Here is a 16,377-nt window from a genome sequence, read left to right as displayed (position 1 = left end):
CAAGATACGGACTTTCAATTCTCTGATACCAATAGAGGTGATGGTACCAAAGATAAGCACCAAAGATCAAAGAGCCTTGTCTCATCAAAGATCAAAGAGCCCGGGGTGCCTGGGTGGCTCAGTGGGTTAAAGCCTCTGCCTTCGGCTCAGGTCGTGATCCCAGGGTCCTGGGATCGAGCCCTGCATCGGGTTGTCTGCTCAGCGGGGAGCCTGCTTCCCCCTCTCTCTCTGCCTGCCTCTCTGCCTACTTGTGATCTCTGTCTGTCAAATAAATAAATAAAATCTTAAAAAAAAAAAAAAGATCAAAGAGCCCTATGGCTAGGCACACAAGACGCCAAACCTTGGCAAATTTCAATGGCAAGATTTACAACATTCCAAGGGCTAGATTAAAAGATGGTTTAAAACAGCAAAATTCAGCAGAAGAATCCTTCCCAACTTTAGGAAGATTAGAAGTGGAATTGAGGGCAGATCAATAAGCAAGTCCTAGACCTGTTGCTCTACATGCTAAGTTGAGTGGTCAGGGAAACCAGTCAGGTAGTTGTGAATTCAGGCAAAAAGAGGAACAACCATTTAGAGAAGTACATGTTTGGAAAAAATAGTGCTGGAACTAATATTACAGTGAGAAATACAATCCAAAGACTAAAGCCAACAAGGTGAGGGTGTACTTTAAATAGTCAAAGCTGATCGCCAACTCAGGAACAGAGTGATGCTATTCATTCCGAGGAATATAATTCATATACATTAGGGGAACTAAATCTTCATATACTAATCTTACAGGTCTGTAATGAGGCAGATAAAGAACACAGAAGTACCCCTTTCCTTAACTCAAAATGTGAGTCAGGTACAGCAATGGAAAAAAGAATCCAGTGGGTCACAGCTGTTATGAACTCCATCCAAGTATCATACTAGACTGTCAAGTTTAAAAAGGGGGGGGTGGGCTTGTAGAAAGTAAAGATTGGAATAGCATTACAAATGGGTCTCCATCCAGAGCAAGGTGCACAGAAAATACAAACACCATTGAAAGCAGCCATGGAGGCTTTCATCAAATCATTTCTTGTTCAGAACACATAGGTCCTGGAGCCTCTGACAATTCCTACTCATAGGACTTCAGAGAATGGATTTAGCAATTTCTATATTCATGGATTTTATGTCAATTTTCAGCCAATTGTGACTGGGAATGAAGAAAGAAGTTCTCTAATGGAAACCAAATCTTGATCAGAGATTCAAAAGAATGTCAGCAGTGACTGGAAATGTGCCCAGAACTTGAGTGACTTGGAGTCAGTTGTTCAGAGGTGCCAATGCAAGGGGCTTCCTCTTGAGACAGGCACACTCAGAAGGCAGCAATGAAAAGCAAGGTAAAAGAAAGACTGCCTCAACTATTTCCAACATAGTGAGAACAGAGGAGATAGAGAAGTTACAATTTAGAAGAAACTGAACTTACCTACTCCTAACTTTGCCCATTTGGTTTTACTAAATGATGATGATGGTAACGATGATATGATGGTGATGGTGATGAAGCTGATGATGGTGGTGGTTGTGATGATGATGGTGATGGTGATGAAGATGGTGATGCTGGTGGTGGTGATGATGGTAGTGATGGTGATAGATGGTGGTGGTGGTGGCGATGACCATGATGAAGATGACGATGACGGTGGTAGTGGGGGGAGGGATGGTGGTGGTGGTAGAGGTCGCATGTAGGGTTGAATCAAAGAGCAGACTGACAATCTTTCCAACAAGAACTAGCAGTACATCAACCCCCGGGTGAATTAAGTTAAATCTGCAGTGTTTGTTTTGGTGACTGGCACAAATCAAGCACAGGCAGTGACCTCAAATGCATAAATTTCATAGCCTCATGGTGCTCAGTAGGTGCCAGAGACCACGTGTGTCCTGTATGTTGGCAGCCTGCTTTAGGATCCAAGATAGCTAATGAGTATCAAGTATCTCCTGGAAAACTGCATTTCAGTGTAGCTGGGTATCCAACCAGTCTTGAGCGTGTGCACATGTACGCATGTGTACCTGTGTGTTGGGAGATAATCAGAGAAATGTGACAGCTTGTAATCTGAGCTAATTTGTTGTTTCTTAACTTGTTAAAAAAAAACATTTATGTAAATGTAAATGTTTAATTTATAGTTAAATACTATGTAATACTGTTAGATAGCAGTTGAACAACATTGTAAATGTACTAATGCCACCGGATTGTATACTTCAGAATAGTTAGTTGCGGGGCACCTGGGTGGCTCAGTCAGTTTAGCATCTGCCTTTGGCTGGGGTCATGATCCTAGCTAGGGTCCTGGGATCCATTCCTGAGTCAGGCTCCCTGCTCAGCAGGGCGTGTGCTTCTCTCTCCCTCTGCCCCTCCCCCTGCTTGTGTGCTCTCTCACTGTTGCTCTCTCTCGCCAATAAATAAATTAAATCTTTTTAAAAAATCATTGCATGTTATGTGAATTTTACTTCAATTTAAGAAAAATATCGGTAGAGCCAAAAACCTTTTAAATGTTTTTAAGTCTCTATTATATGCCCTTCTGAATATGCAAAATTTAGTAGCTTAAAAATATATTATTATTATTAGTGCAGTTAATTTCACTTACTTCTCAAATTTTCACAGGCTTTAGAATATGTCCGGAAGAAATGTATCTCTAAATAAATCTTTCATTAACTTTCAAGGCTTTTTATTTTAAAATAAATGTGAAATGTGAAAAATTAAAAATGGAGTCAAGAGCCAGGCTCATCTATTTTTGCTAATAATGCTTTATCTTGTTTCTCTGAATGGAAAGGAAAATGAATAGACACTCAGACATTCGGAAGAACATTTTATATTATTTGGCTATAATGAAATGTCACATTAGGTTCCCTCCTTCCCATTTTTTTCTTTAATAATAATTTAATTCTTTAATAATTACATCAAAGTGAAGTCTTACTAAATTATGCTTCTGAGAAAAGACTCAGAAAAAAACATTTTTTTACAATAGACCCTTGAACAACACAGGGGCTAGGGGAGCTAACTCCCATGCAGTTGAAAATCCATGCATAACTTTTGACTCCCCAAAAACTTAACAACTAGTAGCCTATTGTTGCCGAAACCTTACCAGTAAAATAAACAGCCAATTAACACACATTTTGTATGTTATATGTATTATATACTGTACTCTTATGGTCAAGTAGTCTACAGAATAGAAAATTAAGAAAATCAGATGGGAGAGGAAATACATTTATAGTACTCTACTCTATGTATTGAAAAAAATCTGCATAGGGGTGGACCTGTGTAGTTCAAACCCATGTTGTTCCAGAATCCAATGTATTTGAATAATCTGAAAGTAGCATTAAGAGAACACCTTTTTTCTCTCTTTTTTTCTTTTTTGGCTTTTGGTTGTTATTCTGGCCAGCACTCCGAACCACAGGTGTGGGGCAATGTCTAACCAAAGGAAACAGCTTCCTCCTGTTGGTTACAAATAGGGCATCCCTTCAACTGTTGTCAGCGGAACACATTTATACCACTGCCTCTGCCTTCAGAGTTCACAAAAGCCAGAGGAACCTTGAACTCTTTCATGTGATCTCAAGAGTCAGGTATAAAAAGTGCCCCTTAACAATGGAGTAGAATATTTCTGCTCAAATCTCAAATGGTATGAAGTGGCTGTCCATTTGAGGGGGTGATTCTCTTTGGAAGCCACAGAAACTGAGTGATCAGGAAGAGATTCAGGGAGTGTTCCTGAACTGAAAGTGTTCTCCCAAAATGCAAATGTTGAAGGACCCCTGGGTGGCTCAGTCAGCTGAGCGGCTACCTTCCGCTCAGGTCATGATATCAGGGTCCTGGGATTGAGTCCTGCACGGGGCTCCCTGCTCAATAGGGAACCTGCTTCTCCCTCTGCCTCCTGCTTCTCCCTCTGCCTCCTGCTTCTCCTGCTTATGCTCTCTTTCTCTCGGACAAATAAAATTTTTTTAAAAATTCAAATGTTGAAACCTAATCCCCATTGGGATGATATTGGGGGGGAAGGTTGGGGAGGTGACTAGGTCATGGGAGTGGAGCCCTTGTGAATGGAATCAGTGTCCTTATAAAGAGACCCCAGAGAGCTACTTTCCCCTTTCTCCCCAGTGGAGGACACAGCGAGAATACAGCCATCTATGAACCAGGAAGCAGGTTCTCACCAAACATGGTAACTACCAAAGCCTTGATCTTGAACTTCCCAGCCTCTAGAACTGCAAGAAATAAATGTCTATTGTTTATAAACCATCTAGTCTATGGTATTTTGCTACAGCAGCTAGGACAGATGAAAAATCTTACTTTCCATATTTGGAAAGGCAAGACTCAGCAGTGAGTAGGAGAGAATAACAAGACCAATTTATAGCCGGCTTGGTGTTTTTTCTAAAATAGCAACGAGGACTATGGACTACCAAACAGGATGCTCAGAATAACAGTAATTCCAATTATCTTAGCTCATAATAATTTATATAGTGATGAAGGCATAAAGTTTGCAACCAGGTTAGAAACATACACTGCATGGTGACTTGTACAACGATTTTTGGGCTCTCTGTGTCCTGGCATTTCTGGCCAACTCATTCAGCATAGTGGTCGTCAAAAGGTCTGCATGGGGCTCAACAGTTTTGCTCTCCTCTGCTTCCCTTGCATCTCACCCTTCCACACAGCTCAGATATCCAACAGAGCTGTGAACAGTTGGCATTCAGAGTTCCGACCGTCATCTCCTTTGGATCTGCTCTTGCTCACACGCTCACCTCACACCTGCCACAATTTATATTCTGTCTTTGCTCCCCAGACACATGGGCCCAGAGACTGGCTTCTGGAGACACAGTGTGGTGCAGCAGTGGACAGTGGGGGCTGGGATACGTTCTCAGTTCTTCCCCTCCCCTCCCCTCCCCTTTCTAACTTCAACCTGGTTTTTGTCCTACCACTCACTGACACTGCCCCATCAGGACAGTGACATCATACGTTGTCAATGTAGGGTGAACTTTACAATCTCCATGTGACCTCTCCATGGTAAGCACACCTCTTCTTTCATCGCTCACTGGGTGAGTTGCTCCCCATGCCTACAGCCTAGTCGACACACATGATTCTCAGCCCACTGCCCTCCTTGTTCTTCCTAACAGAGCCCTTATTTTGCTCAGGTATCCATTCCCTCCACTCCCGGCCCTACCCCAACTCCAGGGGTGGGTCTGATTTGATCTAAGTGTGTCCCATTCCCTTTGCATGTGACCCAATTCTGCCTAAGAAGTAAAGGCAATTGAGAGAGGGCTTCAGGGAAAAGAGACATTCTTTCTCTGGCTGTTATAAATCTGGCTGTGAGGTGTGCAATTCCACTTCCAACTAAGGATGAAGCCAACTCGGAAAGAGGTACAAGAAAAGAGAGAAAAGAACCTAGACTGTGATAACACATTAAGCTGCTGAATCTTCCAGTCCAGAACATCCCGCCATGGGAGATAGTCCATTTCCTTACTGCTGATGCTAACTGGGTTTCTATCACTCATAGCCAAGTCTCTCTCCTCTCCCTAACCCCAGACCCACTGAGGAGTCCTGTCAGTTCTCCCCTCCAACAAAAGATATCCCAAATCCCTCCTTCTATGGATCTCCCCCACAACCAACGTTCGTTGGCTAGACTGCTTTACAAGGTCTCATCTAGTCTCATATCTTCTGGCAACAACTGACTTCATGTGTTAACCTCTCATCCTGACCTCACCCCCACTTGGGAGCCCACACCAATGACACCAGTTCCCACTGCAGCCCTTCATCGCTTCCTCACTGCCTCACACGTCCTCGCCACTGCTTGCTTCTCTACCCACATTTCCCTTCTTCAAACACACCAAAGCTGATTCTACCTCTGGACCTCTGTACTAGCTGTTTCCTCTGTCCTGAAGCCTTCTCCTTCAGAGACACCAAAGGCCCAGGATGTCTTACCCTTCACTTCTCTCCTCAGAGGCCCTCCCTGACTATACCATCGAGAGCAGCCCCATTTGGCATACCTCTAGCATATTCCATATTGTGGCACTTTTCCTCCCTTCAAGGCACCATTGCTATGTGATAGTATCTCATTTACTTCTTCACTGTACTCCCGCTAGAATGAGAGCCCCACGAGGACAGGTGGCTTGACTCTTGTGTTCACAGCTGCATCCCCAGCACGTAGGACACCTGACACGGGGAAGGCAAACTGCCCCCTCCTATTGATTTCACCCTCTCGATTTCCCTCAGAACCCTGCCTATCACCGCAATCCTGCCTTAGATTAGGCTCGAGATTCTCCTCTCTAGAAATCCTAAATCACCCTGTACCATCAACCAGCCTGCATGATTTTCCAAAGTGGGGCATGTGGACCCCAGGGTGGAGTGGTGGTGAGGATACTTGTGCAGATGTATACAAAGATCTTGAGGGTTCGGGAGGAATTTTTAAAATGCTGTTTCCATGTGGTTACCAACATCGATTGGATCATCCAGCATCGATTCTAACTTTGGTCAAGCACTGCCTAGTTCTAGTGCCTGTGTTGGGTGTGTGTTTAGGTTTAGCACAAAGTGGGACCAGCTTTCCAGTTTTATAGGAAAAGCACATATATGTACATGGTTATATGTTGCAGCATCTTTTGAAGGAGCGAAAGACTGGACACTACTTGCAAGTCAAATCAATAGGGAATTGGTGTAAAAATGTTCAGTGTATCTATACAGTGGAATACAATTTAGCGGTAAAAAAGAGAAATCTGGTAAGTGCCAATAGGAAACAGACTCCATTAAGTGAAAAATGCAAGGTGCCAAACAGGAGAAAACAAGAGGGACAGAAAGAATAGATTCACCTGCTTGTACATGCACAAAATATTTCTGGAAGGGTACACAAAGAGCAGCATTGTTTTCTCCATGGGAGAACTGGTATATAGGAGTGCAGAAGTAGAACAGGGATTTCTCTGCAAATAAACTTTTACCCTTAGAATTTTGAAGCGCATAAATATTTCTTCCAAAAATAAATGGAAATATAAAAAGTGGTGTCTATAATTACCCATGTTTATACACAGGCATCACAAATTGAAATGTCTTTAGAGGCTATGCAGAAAATATGAGTGAGAAAAAATGGCAGGCCTAGGACCCTGGCAAACTGGACAAAGTGCCTGTTTACAAGTTACAAGGTCAAGTGAAGCACGTGGGATGTACACACGAAGGAACCTGGGAGAAGTTGAAGAGCTGAGTCTGTATGTGAAACCATCTGATTTTGACACGTTGCTGAAGAAATCATCTGATTTTGACAAGTTGCTTTAAAAAAATTGAAAACTTCATTGCTCCTATATATCCAGAAATGTATGCCTACGTGCACAGCTCAATTAATATTCACAAAGTGTTGGGGCACCTGGGTGGCTCAGTTGGTTAAGTGTCCAACTCTTGGTTTTGGCTCATGTCATGTAATCAAGCCCTGTGTAGGCTCTGCTCTCCCTCTCCCTCTCTCCCAAATAAATAAATAAAGTCTTAATAAACATAAAAATAAATAAGAGAGGGACTTGCAACAAAAAGATTTTAAAAGATATTCACAAAATGAACACAACAGTGCAACTAACATCCAGATCAAGAAACAGAGCATGACCAGCCCCCTAGTCTCTCTCACCCAGTCACTAGCTCCCTACCCCACCCCCAAAGAGGCACTACTATCCTGACTTCTAACAGACTAGATTCGTTTGTCTGCCTATGGAATCGCACTTTGTGTTCTTTTGGATTTGGCATCTTGCTCTCCACACTGTATTTGTGAGACTCACGCACACTGTTGTGTGTAACTGTAGGTAGTTCTTTGTCGTGGCTGAGTCTTCCATTCATCCACCCACTCTCCTGTTGATGGGCATTTAGGTTGCCGCTGGTGGGGCCTGTGAAAATTGGTCAGCTGTGAATACTCTACTTCATGTCTTCTGGTGAGCAGATGTAAACAATTTTGTTGGGTACATTTCTAGGAATGAATTACTGGGTCATAGAGTACTTGCTTACCTTAAAATATGTTGCCAGTGGTTTTCCTGTTGAGTTCCAGTTGTTCCATATGCTTATATTGGCCAACTAAAAAAATAATCTGGTCCAAAGCAAACATCATAGTCCACCAGTTTGTCACCTCTGGATCACTACATCTTTAATTGTCAAGGGAGAAAGTTCTTTATAAGGTAATTTCAGATCTCAGCCCACCGTTCCCTTCTTAAGACCTCACAGTGTCTCCTTGGATAATGGCCAAACCCCTTAGCCTGGCATCAAATACTTCTGCAGGTTGCCTTTCTCGTTTTGCCTCCTGTCACTGTTCATTCTCCATTTATCCATCACTGCCATTTGGCAGGCCCTGGAGAACCATCACATTTTAGTACCTCTGCATGCCCTGGTCTGTGCTGTCCCTCTGCCTGTGGCCTCCCCTTTCCCTTGCTAGGACAATTTGGGTACCTTGTCTCTCCTCTAAACTACCACCCAGAGGCCTTGCCATACATGTCCTGTCTGCTGTCTCTCTACCAGGGCCTAAACACATGTGCCACAAACTCGGTCACTCTGATTTTTTTTTTTTTTTTGAAACACAGATAGGAGTGTGGAAATAAAGAAAAAAGGATAAATTTTAATCTTCCCCCGCTCCCAGTTGTTCTCCACAGAAGCAACTCCTGGCACCACTTCCTTGTGATTTCTTCCCGAGTTACACAAGGAATGTATAACTTTATTCTCAATATAGCTACGTATTCAGTAGGCACCATCTAGAAAATAAGGCAGAGATAGGGAGTTGCCATGCTAAACCGAAAGGTCAGGGCAGGCCTCACTGAGAGGGTGAAATCTGTGCTAAGACCCGAAGGAGGAAGAGAGCCACACTGGTCTGAGGCAGAAGGAACAGCAGGTGCAAATGCCCGGAGAAGCAGGGTGTGCCTGGCCTGGTTGAGAACGGGAAAGTAGTGAAGCAGGAGGAGCCGCGATGAAAATCATTGAACTGGGCCAACTGCAGCGGGCTTTATAAGCCACTCTAGGACTTCAGACTTCCATGAATGAGCAGGGAAGACGCTAGTTATTGAGTTGGGGAGGTGCAACACCTGAGCAGCGGTCTTCGAAATTCACTTCCTCAGTGAAGAGCTGCCTCATCCTTCTCTGTTGTAGCTCACTATCACATATCCGAAGGTTCCACAGTTTATCCGGGCCTCTCATATAAGGGACACTTGATCTGTTTCCTATCTTTTGGACGCAAAGTATTCCAACGTTTCCTTCTTTCCAAGAATTCCAGCGGACAATTTTGATGAAAAACCTGTAAGCCCATACAACTCGTCCCTTTAAACGTGATTTTCTTCCTCATTAAAGAAACTGGGTAACGTGCGATCGCCCTGGTTCCTAGCTCACCTTCGCCCCCGCCCCACCACCACCAGCCTGAGGCCCTTTTCCACTTTAGAAAGGTGCTTAGGTGAGCAAAAACGGGCTGGGGCGGGTGGGCGTGCTTCCCGCTTCACTTCAACGCAGGAAACATCAGCCCGCCCAGGGGTCTGCGAAAGGACACGTCCTGGGGACGGACGGTGGGGACCCGACCCCTCAAGGAACAGAACATTTAAAGGCGGCGACACAAAGGGTGACCCACAGCAACCACGCAGCGTAGAGCGGAGCCGGGACAGCCGCGAGTTCGAGAACGTCGCAAAGAACCGCGCCTGCGCAGTAGCTCCCGGCGCTGAGCCCGCGCGCTAGCTTTCCTTCCCACGACCTCCCCTCTGGCGCCTGCGCACTAGGACCTGCTTCCCGAAGGCCTGCGAAGCTGGGGCGCATAGATAGAGACTTTCTTGCTGCTTGAGAAGGGAGCAGTTGGCTCGTACTTGAATCCATTGTCTCTCCCTTCCCCGTTTATTACGGCAACGATAAATGTCCCACCCCAACTCACTCCAGAAAGGCAGAACTCCGTCCCTGAGGCTCTCTGGGCACTGGGGTGCCCAGGTAACCAGGGAGGTTGTGGGTGGGGTCAGCCGGCTACCACGTGGCAGGACTCCGCCAATCGGCTTGCAGACCGCACTTTGCGGCTCGGCTTCAAACAAACTACCGTGAGGTGAGAGTGGCCTCTGGGGCTCCGCCCCCTCGCCTGGGTCTGGGGCCCCGCGAGACAGCGGGCGGGGGAGGGGGCGCGGGGGCGGGGCGCAGTCGTCGAGTGACGGCCCGCCTCACCTATTCCGGGCGCGGGCCGCGGCGCGGTGGGCCCCACAGCCAATGGGCGGGGGCGGGGGGCGGCCCGGCCGGCGGGGAGGGGGAGCTCGCGGCCGGGGGACGAGGGGGGAGGAGGGGGCGGGCTCCCAATCCGGTTCCATCCGGTTTTCCCACCGCCCCCGCGGCGGGTCGCAGCAGCCCGGGCGGCGGGAGGAGCGGTAGCGGCCAGGCAGCCCAGCTTCGCGAAGGCTCTCGGCGCGCCGCGGCCCGCAGGCACCCGGCCCGCGCCCGCCCCGCCGCCACGATGCCCAAGAGGAAGGTGAGCGGCGGCCGCGGCCCGCACGCGCGCCCTCCGCCACCCGGCCCGCCGCGGCCGCCCCGCGAGGCCCGAGTCCTGCTGCGCTGACGGCGGCGCAGGGCCCGACACGCCCCGGGACCCGCAGCGGGCGGGCGGGCGGGGCTGCGCGCGCGTGGCGGGCCGGGCGCGGCGTTCTGGAACGTTCGGCGGCGGAGGAGCCGGGTGGGAGATTCGAACGCGGCGGCGGGAAGCCGTGACGTCACGCGGCCGGGCATTGTTCGGGCGGGCGGGCGGGCGCGGGGCGCGCGGGCACTTTTGTTTGCGGGCTGCGGCCACTCGCGCGTGTGCTTCCGTCTGCAGGTGAGCTCCGCCGAGGGCGCGGCGAAGGAGGAGGTAAGAGCCCGCGCCGCCGCCGGGGGGAGGGTCCCGGGGGCGCTTCGTCCCTCACGCGTCGCTCTTTCTCCTTCTCTCCCCTAAAGCCCAAGAGGAGGTCGGCGCGGTTGTCCGCGGTAAGTAGCGCGAGCCCCGGAGCCCCGTCCTCCCCGCGCGGTCGTGCCCGCGGGACGCTCAGCGCTGCCCTTGCCTTTCAGAAGCCCGCGCCTGCGAAAGTGGAAGCGAAGCCCAAGAAGGCGGCCGCAAAGGTAGGCTCCGCGCTCGGGGCACCGGGAGTGCGGGAAGTGCCGCGGGGCCGTCAGAGCCCTGACGCGGGCCTTTTTCCGCCGGGAGAGCCGCGTCCCGGCGACGCGGTTTGCGGCCGAGGTCTTGACCCCGAGGTGTCGGTCCGATGGCTTCCTCGCTTTAAACGTGCGAGGGTCTCCTGGTTTCCCGTTCGGATTCGGTACCGCAGCCGCGCGTGTCCGACTTCGGTGTGCGGTCCTCGGGGGTGTGCGCGATAGCGTGTCCTGTTCCTGGTGCTGCACACCTGGGGGGACTGGACACGGCCGAAAGGACCCCTGTGCCGCGCCCGGAGCCGCCGGGGCTCGCGTGCGCGTCCGGGTGAGGGCTTCCCGGGTGGGTGTGTCCTCGTGCTGGGTCTCCCGCCCGACCCCCGGGGCCGCGACCGCTGTGCGGGTTCTTGCGGATGGAGCTCTCCTCGGAGAGCGCACTGGGGCAGGTATTGTGTCGGTCTGTTCTGTGAGTGTGTGTAACAGGACAAAACAGAAACATTGTCCATCGTCTTATACTAAAAACTCGGAGTTAACCCTAATCGCAGTTAGCGTTGTTTCCCTGCAGCAGATTGACGATCGCGCGGTTCACATCGAAGGTCTTTGACATGAAGTTGTTCTTGCATTTACGTGTAATGCTTGAAAACGTCAGTTGGGAAAGCGAAGTGTATGTAAACCACGGTAATTCTGATTTGGGGTGTAGCCCTGAAACTGTCCTCTGCAAAGCTCTCACGGTCTTAAGGGGAAATTCGGGTTGTGAATAATTTCTGCGCACCTAAAACTTGAGTGAGCGTTTGGTGTTCGACCCCTTTTCCGAAAGTACAGGTAGAGTTTAGCACTGCATAATCAAAGACCTTGTTTCCAGTTACTTATTTTAAACATGCAGCAATGAATGTCAAAGTCTCAAAGGTTTTTTTTTGTTTTTTAAGGAGAAAGTCTTTTTTTTTTTTTTCTTATTCAAAGGTATAGCGTAGTACGTTAAGTTCTCACAACAAAAGATAAGGAATTAAGAATTTACTTAACTCTTTAAAGTTAAGTAAAACAGGAACTTTTCATGAAGGCCAAAAAAACAGCAGATCTTGTTGCATAATGATGGAATGAGGTATGTGCTATTATTATCCAGCTTTGGGTTTTTATAATAAAACCATTGGATGAAGTACTGTGCCTGCTTCCCTCTTAAATCTTTTTTCATTATTTACCACTTCCTATATTTTGATTTGCCCCCAAAACTTTTTCTAATGAAAATACTGTGATTTTTATCCTCGGTTGGGTTTGGGATCAGGTGTAATCAATGCATTTCTTTTTCTGAGAGGCCAGTAGGTGAGTCTACATGTCAGTGTTCCTTGAGGAGCAAATTTGTCAACTCAGTGTTGCCAAAGGAAAAGTGTGGAGTGGGGGGCTTTGTTTTACCTGAGTTTCTGTAGTACACCCTTCATAACCAATCTGATTTAAAGCCTTAATGGAAGGTAAATTTTTGATATTTATTGATTACGGTGTAGATGCGCTGTATTTAAAGTATATATATACATATACACCACTATGAGATTATGACTTGTATAATTTCCTTAGAAGTATTTTGGGACTGAAATAAACACATGTTGGGAAAACATGGATTTACTTTTTTTCATCTATCGTTCCTGTTATTAAAAGTGGTATTACTTCGTCCAGGTTGTTGGGTATTTTGTTTTCATATTTAAGGATTTACATTTTTATGCTATCACCATAGTGGTTAGAATACTAATGAGAAATCTGAAGAAATCAGATTATAGAAGAACATCTACAGAGGTGATTGTGACATTTCATGATACCATTGTGTGAGGAGTGCTATCCCAGATGTTTGTTTTCGTAATTTGTAGTTTATTCTGGGGCGCCTGGCTGGCTCAGTAAAGCATGCAACTCTCGATCTCGGGGTTGCAAATTTGAGTCCCACATTAGGTGTAGAGCTCACTAAAAAATAATAATTTATGAGTCATTCTAAACAATGTGTATTGTTAGTAGCTGTCGTGTTGTCTTTGTATATGGAAAGCCATCATTGGTTCAGAATACGTCACACTGCCCGCCCCCCCCCCCCCCCCCAGCATTGAAGTGTGAGATCTACCTGCATGTCTTTGTGGCTGTTTAACTCAAGTACTGATAGGGGTCTTTGTAGAACCCACTGGTGACCTGACTTCATTTAGCTGTGGCTATATTTTTTTTATTTACAAGAAATAAATATTAAGTGTTTAAACTTCTTCACCATTGATGGATGGTATCCAAAAACACTCTTATGTTGCTTAATCGTGGCTTAAATTTTGAACGTCTTTTATCATTGTACTAATATGTGTGCTTTTCAGATTCTTCCAACATGTAAATGAAAACGATAAACTCAAAATTGATCCTTTTAGCTCCTCATTACGTGGTATCAAGGGATTAGCTGTAGCAGGATAGTCAACCTGACCATTCCCGCATGGTGCTGTTTTCAGGTGAATGGTCTCACTGTGAGGATGAATGTCTTGTCAGGACAGTGATTATTTGACAATTTGATTATTATTCAGGCTTACGAGAACTTTGGGGACAGGTAGGGTTACAGTGGAAAGAGATTTCCTCCAACTACTCTTCCCCTCATTGGTTCCGTCATGTGCAGCTTGAGAGAGTAGTGGGTGATTGAGCAGGTGGGGGGAGCAGTGTGTCTCGGGCTTTAGGTTTACTCAAGGTAAGTCTAATGAGGCTTGATAACGCGAGTACTGTTACAGTTCGGGCGTATGCTGTCATCCTGACGAGTGGGGATGGACTTTCAGGTGTCTTCTGGAAAAGAGGTGTCCTGTGACTCAGGCTGCTGTGCAAGCTAGCGTTAACATGGCAGCTGTTGGGGACACTCTAGCAGGTGAGAAAACTGTAAGTGCTGAGTTTATGCTTAAAATATACTCTTACTGTATCCTAGGATAAATCTTCAGACAAAAAAGTGCAAACAAAGGGGAAAAGGGGAGCAAAGGGAAAACAGGCCGAAGTGGCTAACCAAGAAACGAAAGAAGACTTACCTGCAGAAAACGGAGAAACCAAAAATGAGGAGGTCAGAAGTGTGTGTTGTTGATTTGGACTCTGAACAGTAGATAATAAGTTACATATCTTTATAGAGCAGATTAAGGCAGTCTTTGTTCATCAGAATACAAAAGCTTTGTACAGCAACTCCCAGGTGAATAGAGAGGTGGTTTTTATGAATTAGATCATATTTGGAAATATGTATGTTGATTGCTTTTTCTTTAAATGAACAAGAAATTTTAATATGCTTAGAATTTCACCAGTAACAGATCCACTATGCATGTTTACAGAGGGTTCATTAATATAATTACTTGTGTGGATTTTTAAAAGGATTTAATTTGCTAAATGATCTGTTACTCCTTTTTCTTTGACTTGGAACTTTGGTACTTTGTTTAAAGAAACAGGCTTTGTGTGTGTGTGCACGCGTGTGATCTGTAGAACTGTTGTGATCTTGCTTTTCTCGATGTTCAGAAATGTTTTGAATCCATTCCTTATTTGGCGGATTTTTCCCATTTCATTTTTTAAAAGGAAGTCCAATTTTCTTAAAAGTGGCTGTTTAGGACTAAATAACTTAGACCAAGCAAATAAAAGGACTTGATGTCCTTAATCTTTTTTATCCTTTTAAGTTGTGAAAAGAAGACAATTTTTCTTAAACAAGTAGGCTCCAAGTTTTGATAAATAAGTTTTCTTAAGCCAGGCCTTTTTTTTTTTTTAAATCTTATAATGGTTAACTCTGGAAAGAAATAATTCAGGGTATTTTTAAAACTTTTGTATTTATAGAGTAAATCTTAAAGCAACCAAGTACTTATTTCTAACTTGTAGAGTTTGACTGGAATTTATTTTAAATTGGTAGTTCTAACCACATATCAAATATTATGTGATATTAAGATGAGATTACTAATCTTAGTTATGAGGGTAGAATTTGACCTTCTAATACACATTCTCACACCCCTGTTATTCATGGTGATTGTGTTCTGGAAGGTATAAGTACTGAACAGTTGCACAAGGAGGAAATAAAGGGTTAGATTTTTGTGGAACCCTGGTCACATTTCCACTGACCTATTGACTTATTTTAGGTGTTTTCATTGACAGCACCGTAACTCATGCCTGAATGAAGCTCTGCGACACGTGTATTTTCTCCACTAGGGACACTACAACTTTCTTGCACTTAGTAGACCGTATTATACTTGTCTAGTCAGCATCATTAAGAAGCACAAAACAGATGTGAAATGTGTGGTACTGAAAAACAAAAAAGGCAAAAGTTCAGGACTGAAACAGCCACCCCAGCTGGGAGTGTACATGTTGAGGAACTCAGGAAAACACTTTAAGTCCAAGGAAGTGCCAGGAGTATTGATTTTGGGGGTTACAAATAAATTTTAGTGAACAGACAAATTTACAAATACAGATTCTACATAGAATGAGGATCACCTGTATTTTCAAGACCTAATGATACTATATAAGTAAGACTACGTTGTATTAAATGTTAAAGCTCTCAAAGATAATAACAATGATACAGAAATCAAGTGTTTGATTATTTCTTTTCCTTTGATTTGCAGAGTCCAGCATCCGATGAAGCAGGAGAGAAAGAAGCCAAGTCTGATTAATATCACATACCATGTCTTATCAGTGGTCCCTGTCTCCCTTCTTGTACAATCCAGAGGAATATTTTTATCAACTATTTTGTAAATGCAAGTTTTTTAGTAGCTCTAGAAACATTTTTAAGAAGGAGGGAATCCCACCTCATCCCATTTTTTAAGTGTAAATGCTTTTTTTTAAGAGGTGAAATCATTCGCTGGTTGTTTATTTTTTGGTACAACCAGAAAATAGTGGGATATTGAATGTGGGAGGCTTTGATTGTCTTGGGTGTCAGCTCAACATTCCATAGATGGGGTAGTTTTTATATCCTGTAATTCCAAGCATACTAAACAGCAATTTGGAGTCAGTCGTGCATTTAATATGTCTTGAATATTTTAAATTACTCCTTTTCCCATGTTGTTTTGGTAGAATTGTTGCCTAAAGAAAACCACTCCTAGATCTTGGCTCTCCCTGTCAGAATTCTTGTGCACTCTGTAACATCTTGGTCGTGGTAGTCCAGTTTTCCTTGTAACTCTGTTAATGTGCTGTGCAAGATTGAAAATTGGAGTATGTAGTGTATATGATATTAAATTGTGAATTAATGGGACTTAACACTGTAACAGTGTATCAGCATTTGAATCTCTTGGTACTTGATACACTGTTAAGGAAAAACTGCCTCCAAATTTTAAGCTGGAAGGTCACTGGAATAACTTTTAGAAAAG

General features: G+C 45.2%; 1 protein-coding gene across 1 annotated transcript; it reads left to right on the top strand.

Moving 5' to 3' along the window:
- Positions 1–1,606: 1,606 nt before the first annotated feature.
- HMGN1 (high mobility group nucleosome binding domain 1) lies at positions 1,607–15,403 on the top strand. The gene is made up of 8 exons (XM_046003716.1): positions 1,607–1,694; positions 9,312–9,632; positions 9,925–10,418; positions 10,758–10,790; positions 10,877–10,906; positions 10,988–11,038; positions 13,983–14,111; positions 15,173–15,403. Exons 1-8 carry the CDS (start codon positions 1,607–1,609, stop codon positions 15,224–15,226), a joined length of 1,200 nt encoding a protein of 399 aa, XP_045859672.1. The 3' UTR covers positions 15,227–15,403.
- The last annotated feature ends 974 nt before the right edge of the window (positions 15,404–16,377 follow it).

The sequence above is a fragment of the Meles meles genome, chromosome 4 (genome assembly GCF_922984935.1).
Source record: "Meles meles chromosome 4, mMelMel3.1 paternal haplotype, whole genome shotgun sequence".
Classification (NCBI taxonomy): Eukaryota; Metazoa; Chordata; class Mammalia; order Carnivora; family Mustelidae; genus Meles; species Meles meles.
The sequence above is the reverse complement of the archived record's forward strand: the minus strand, read 5'-3'. Positions and strand labels throughout refer to the sequence as shown.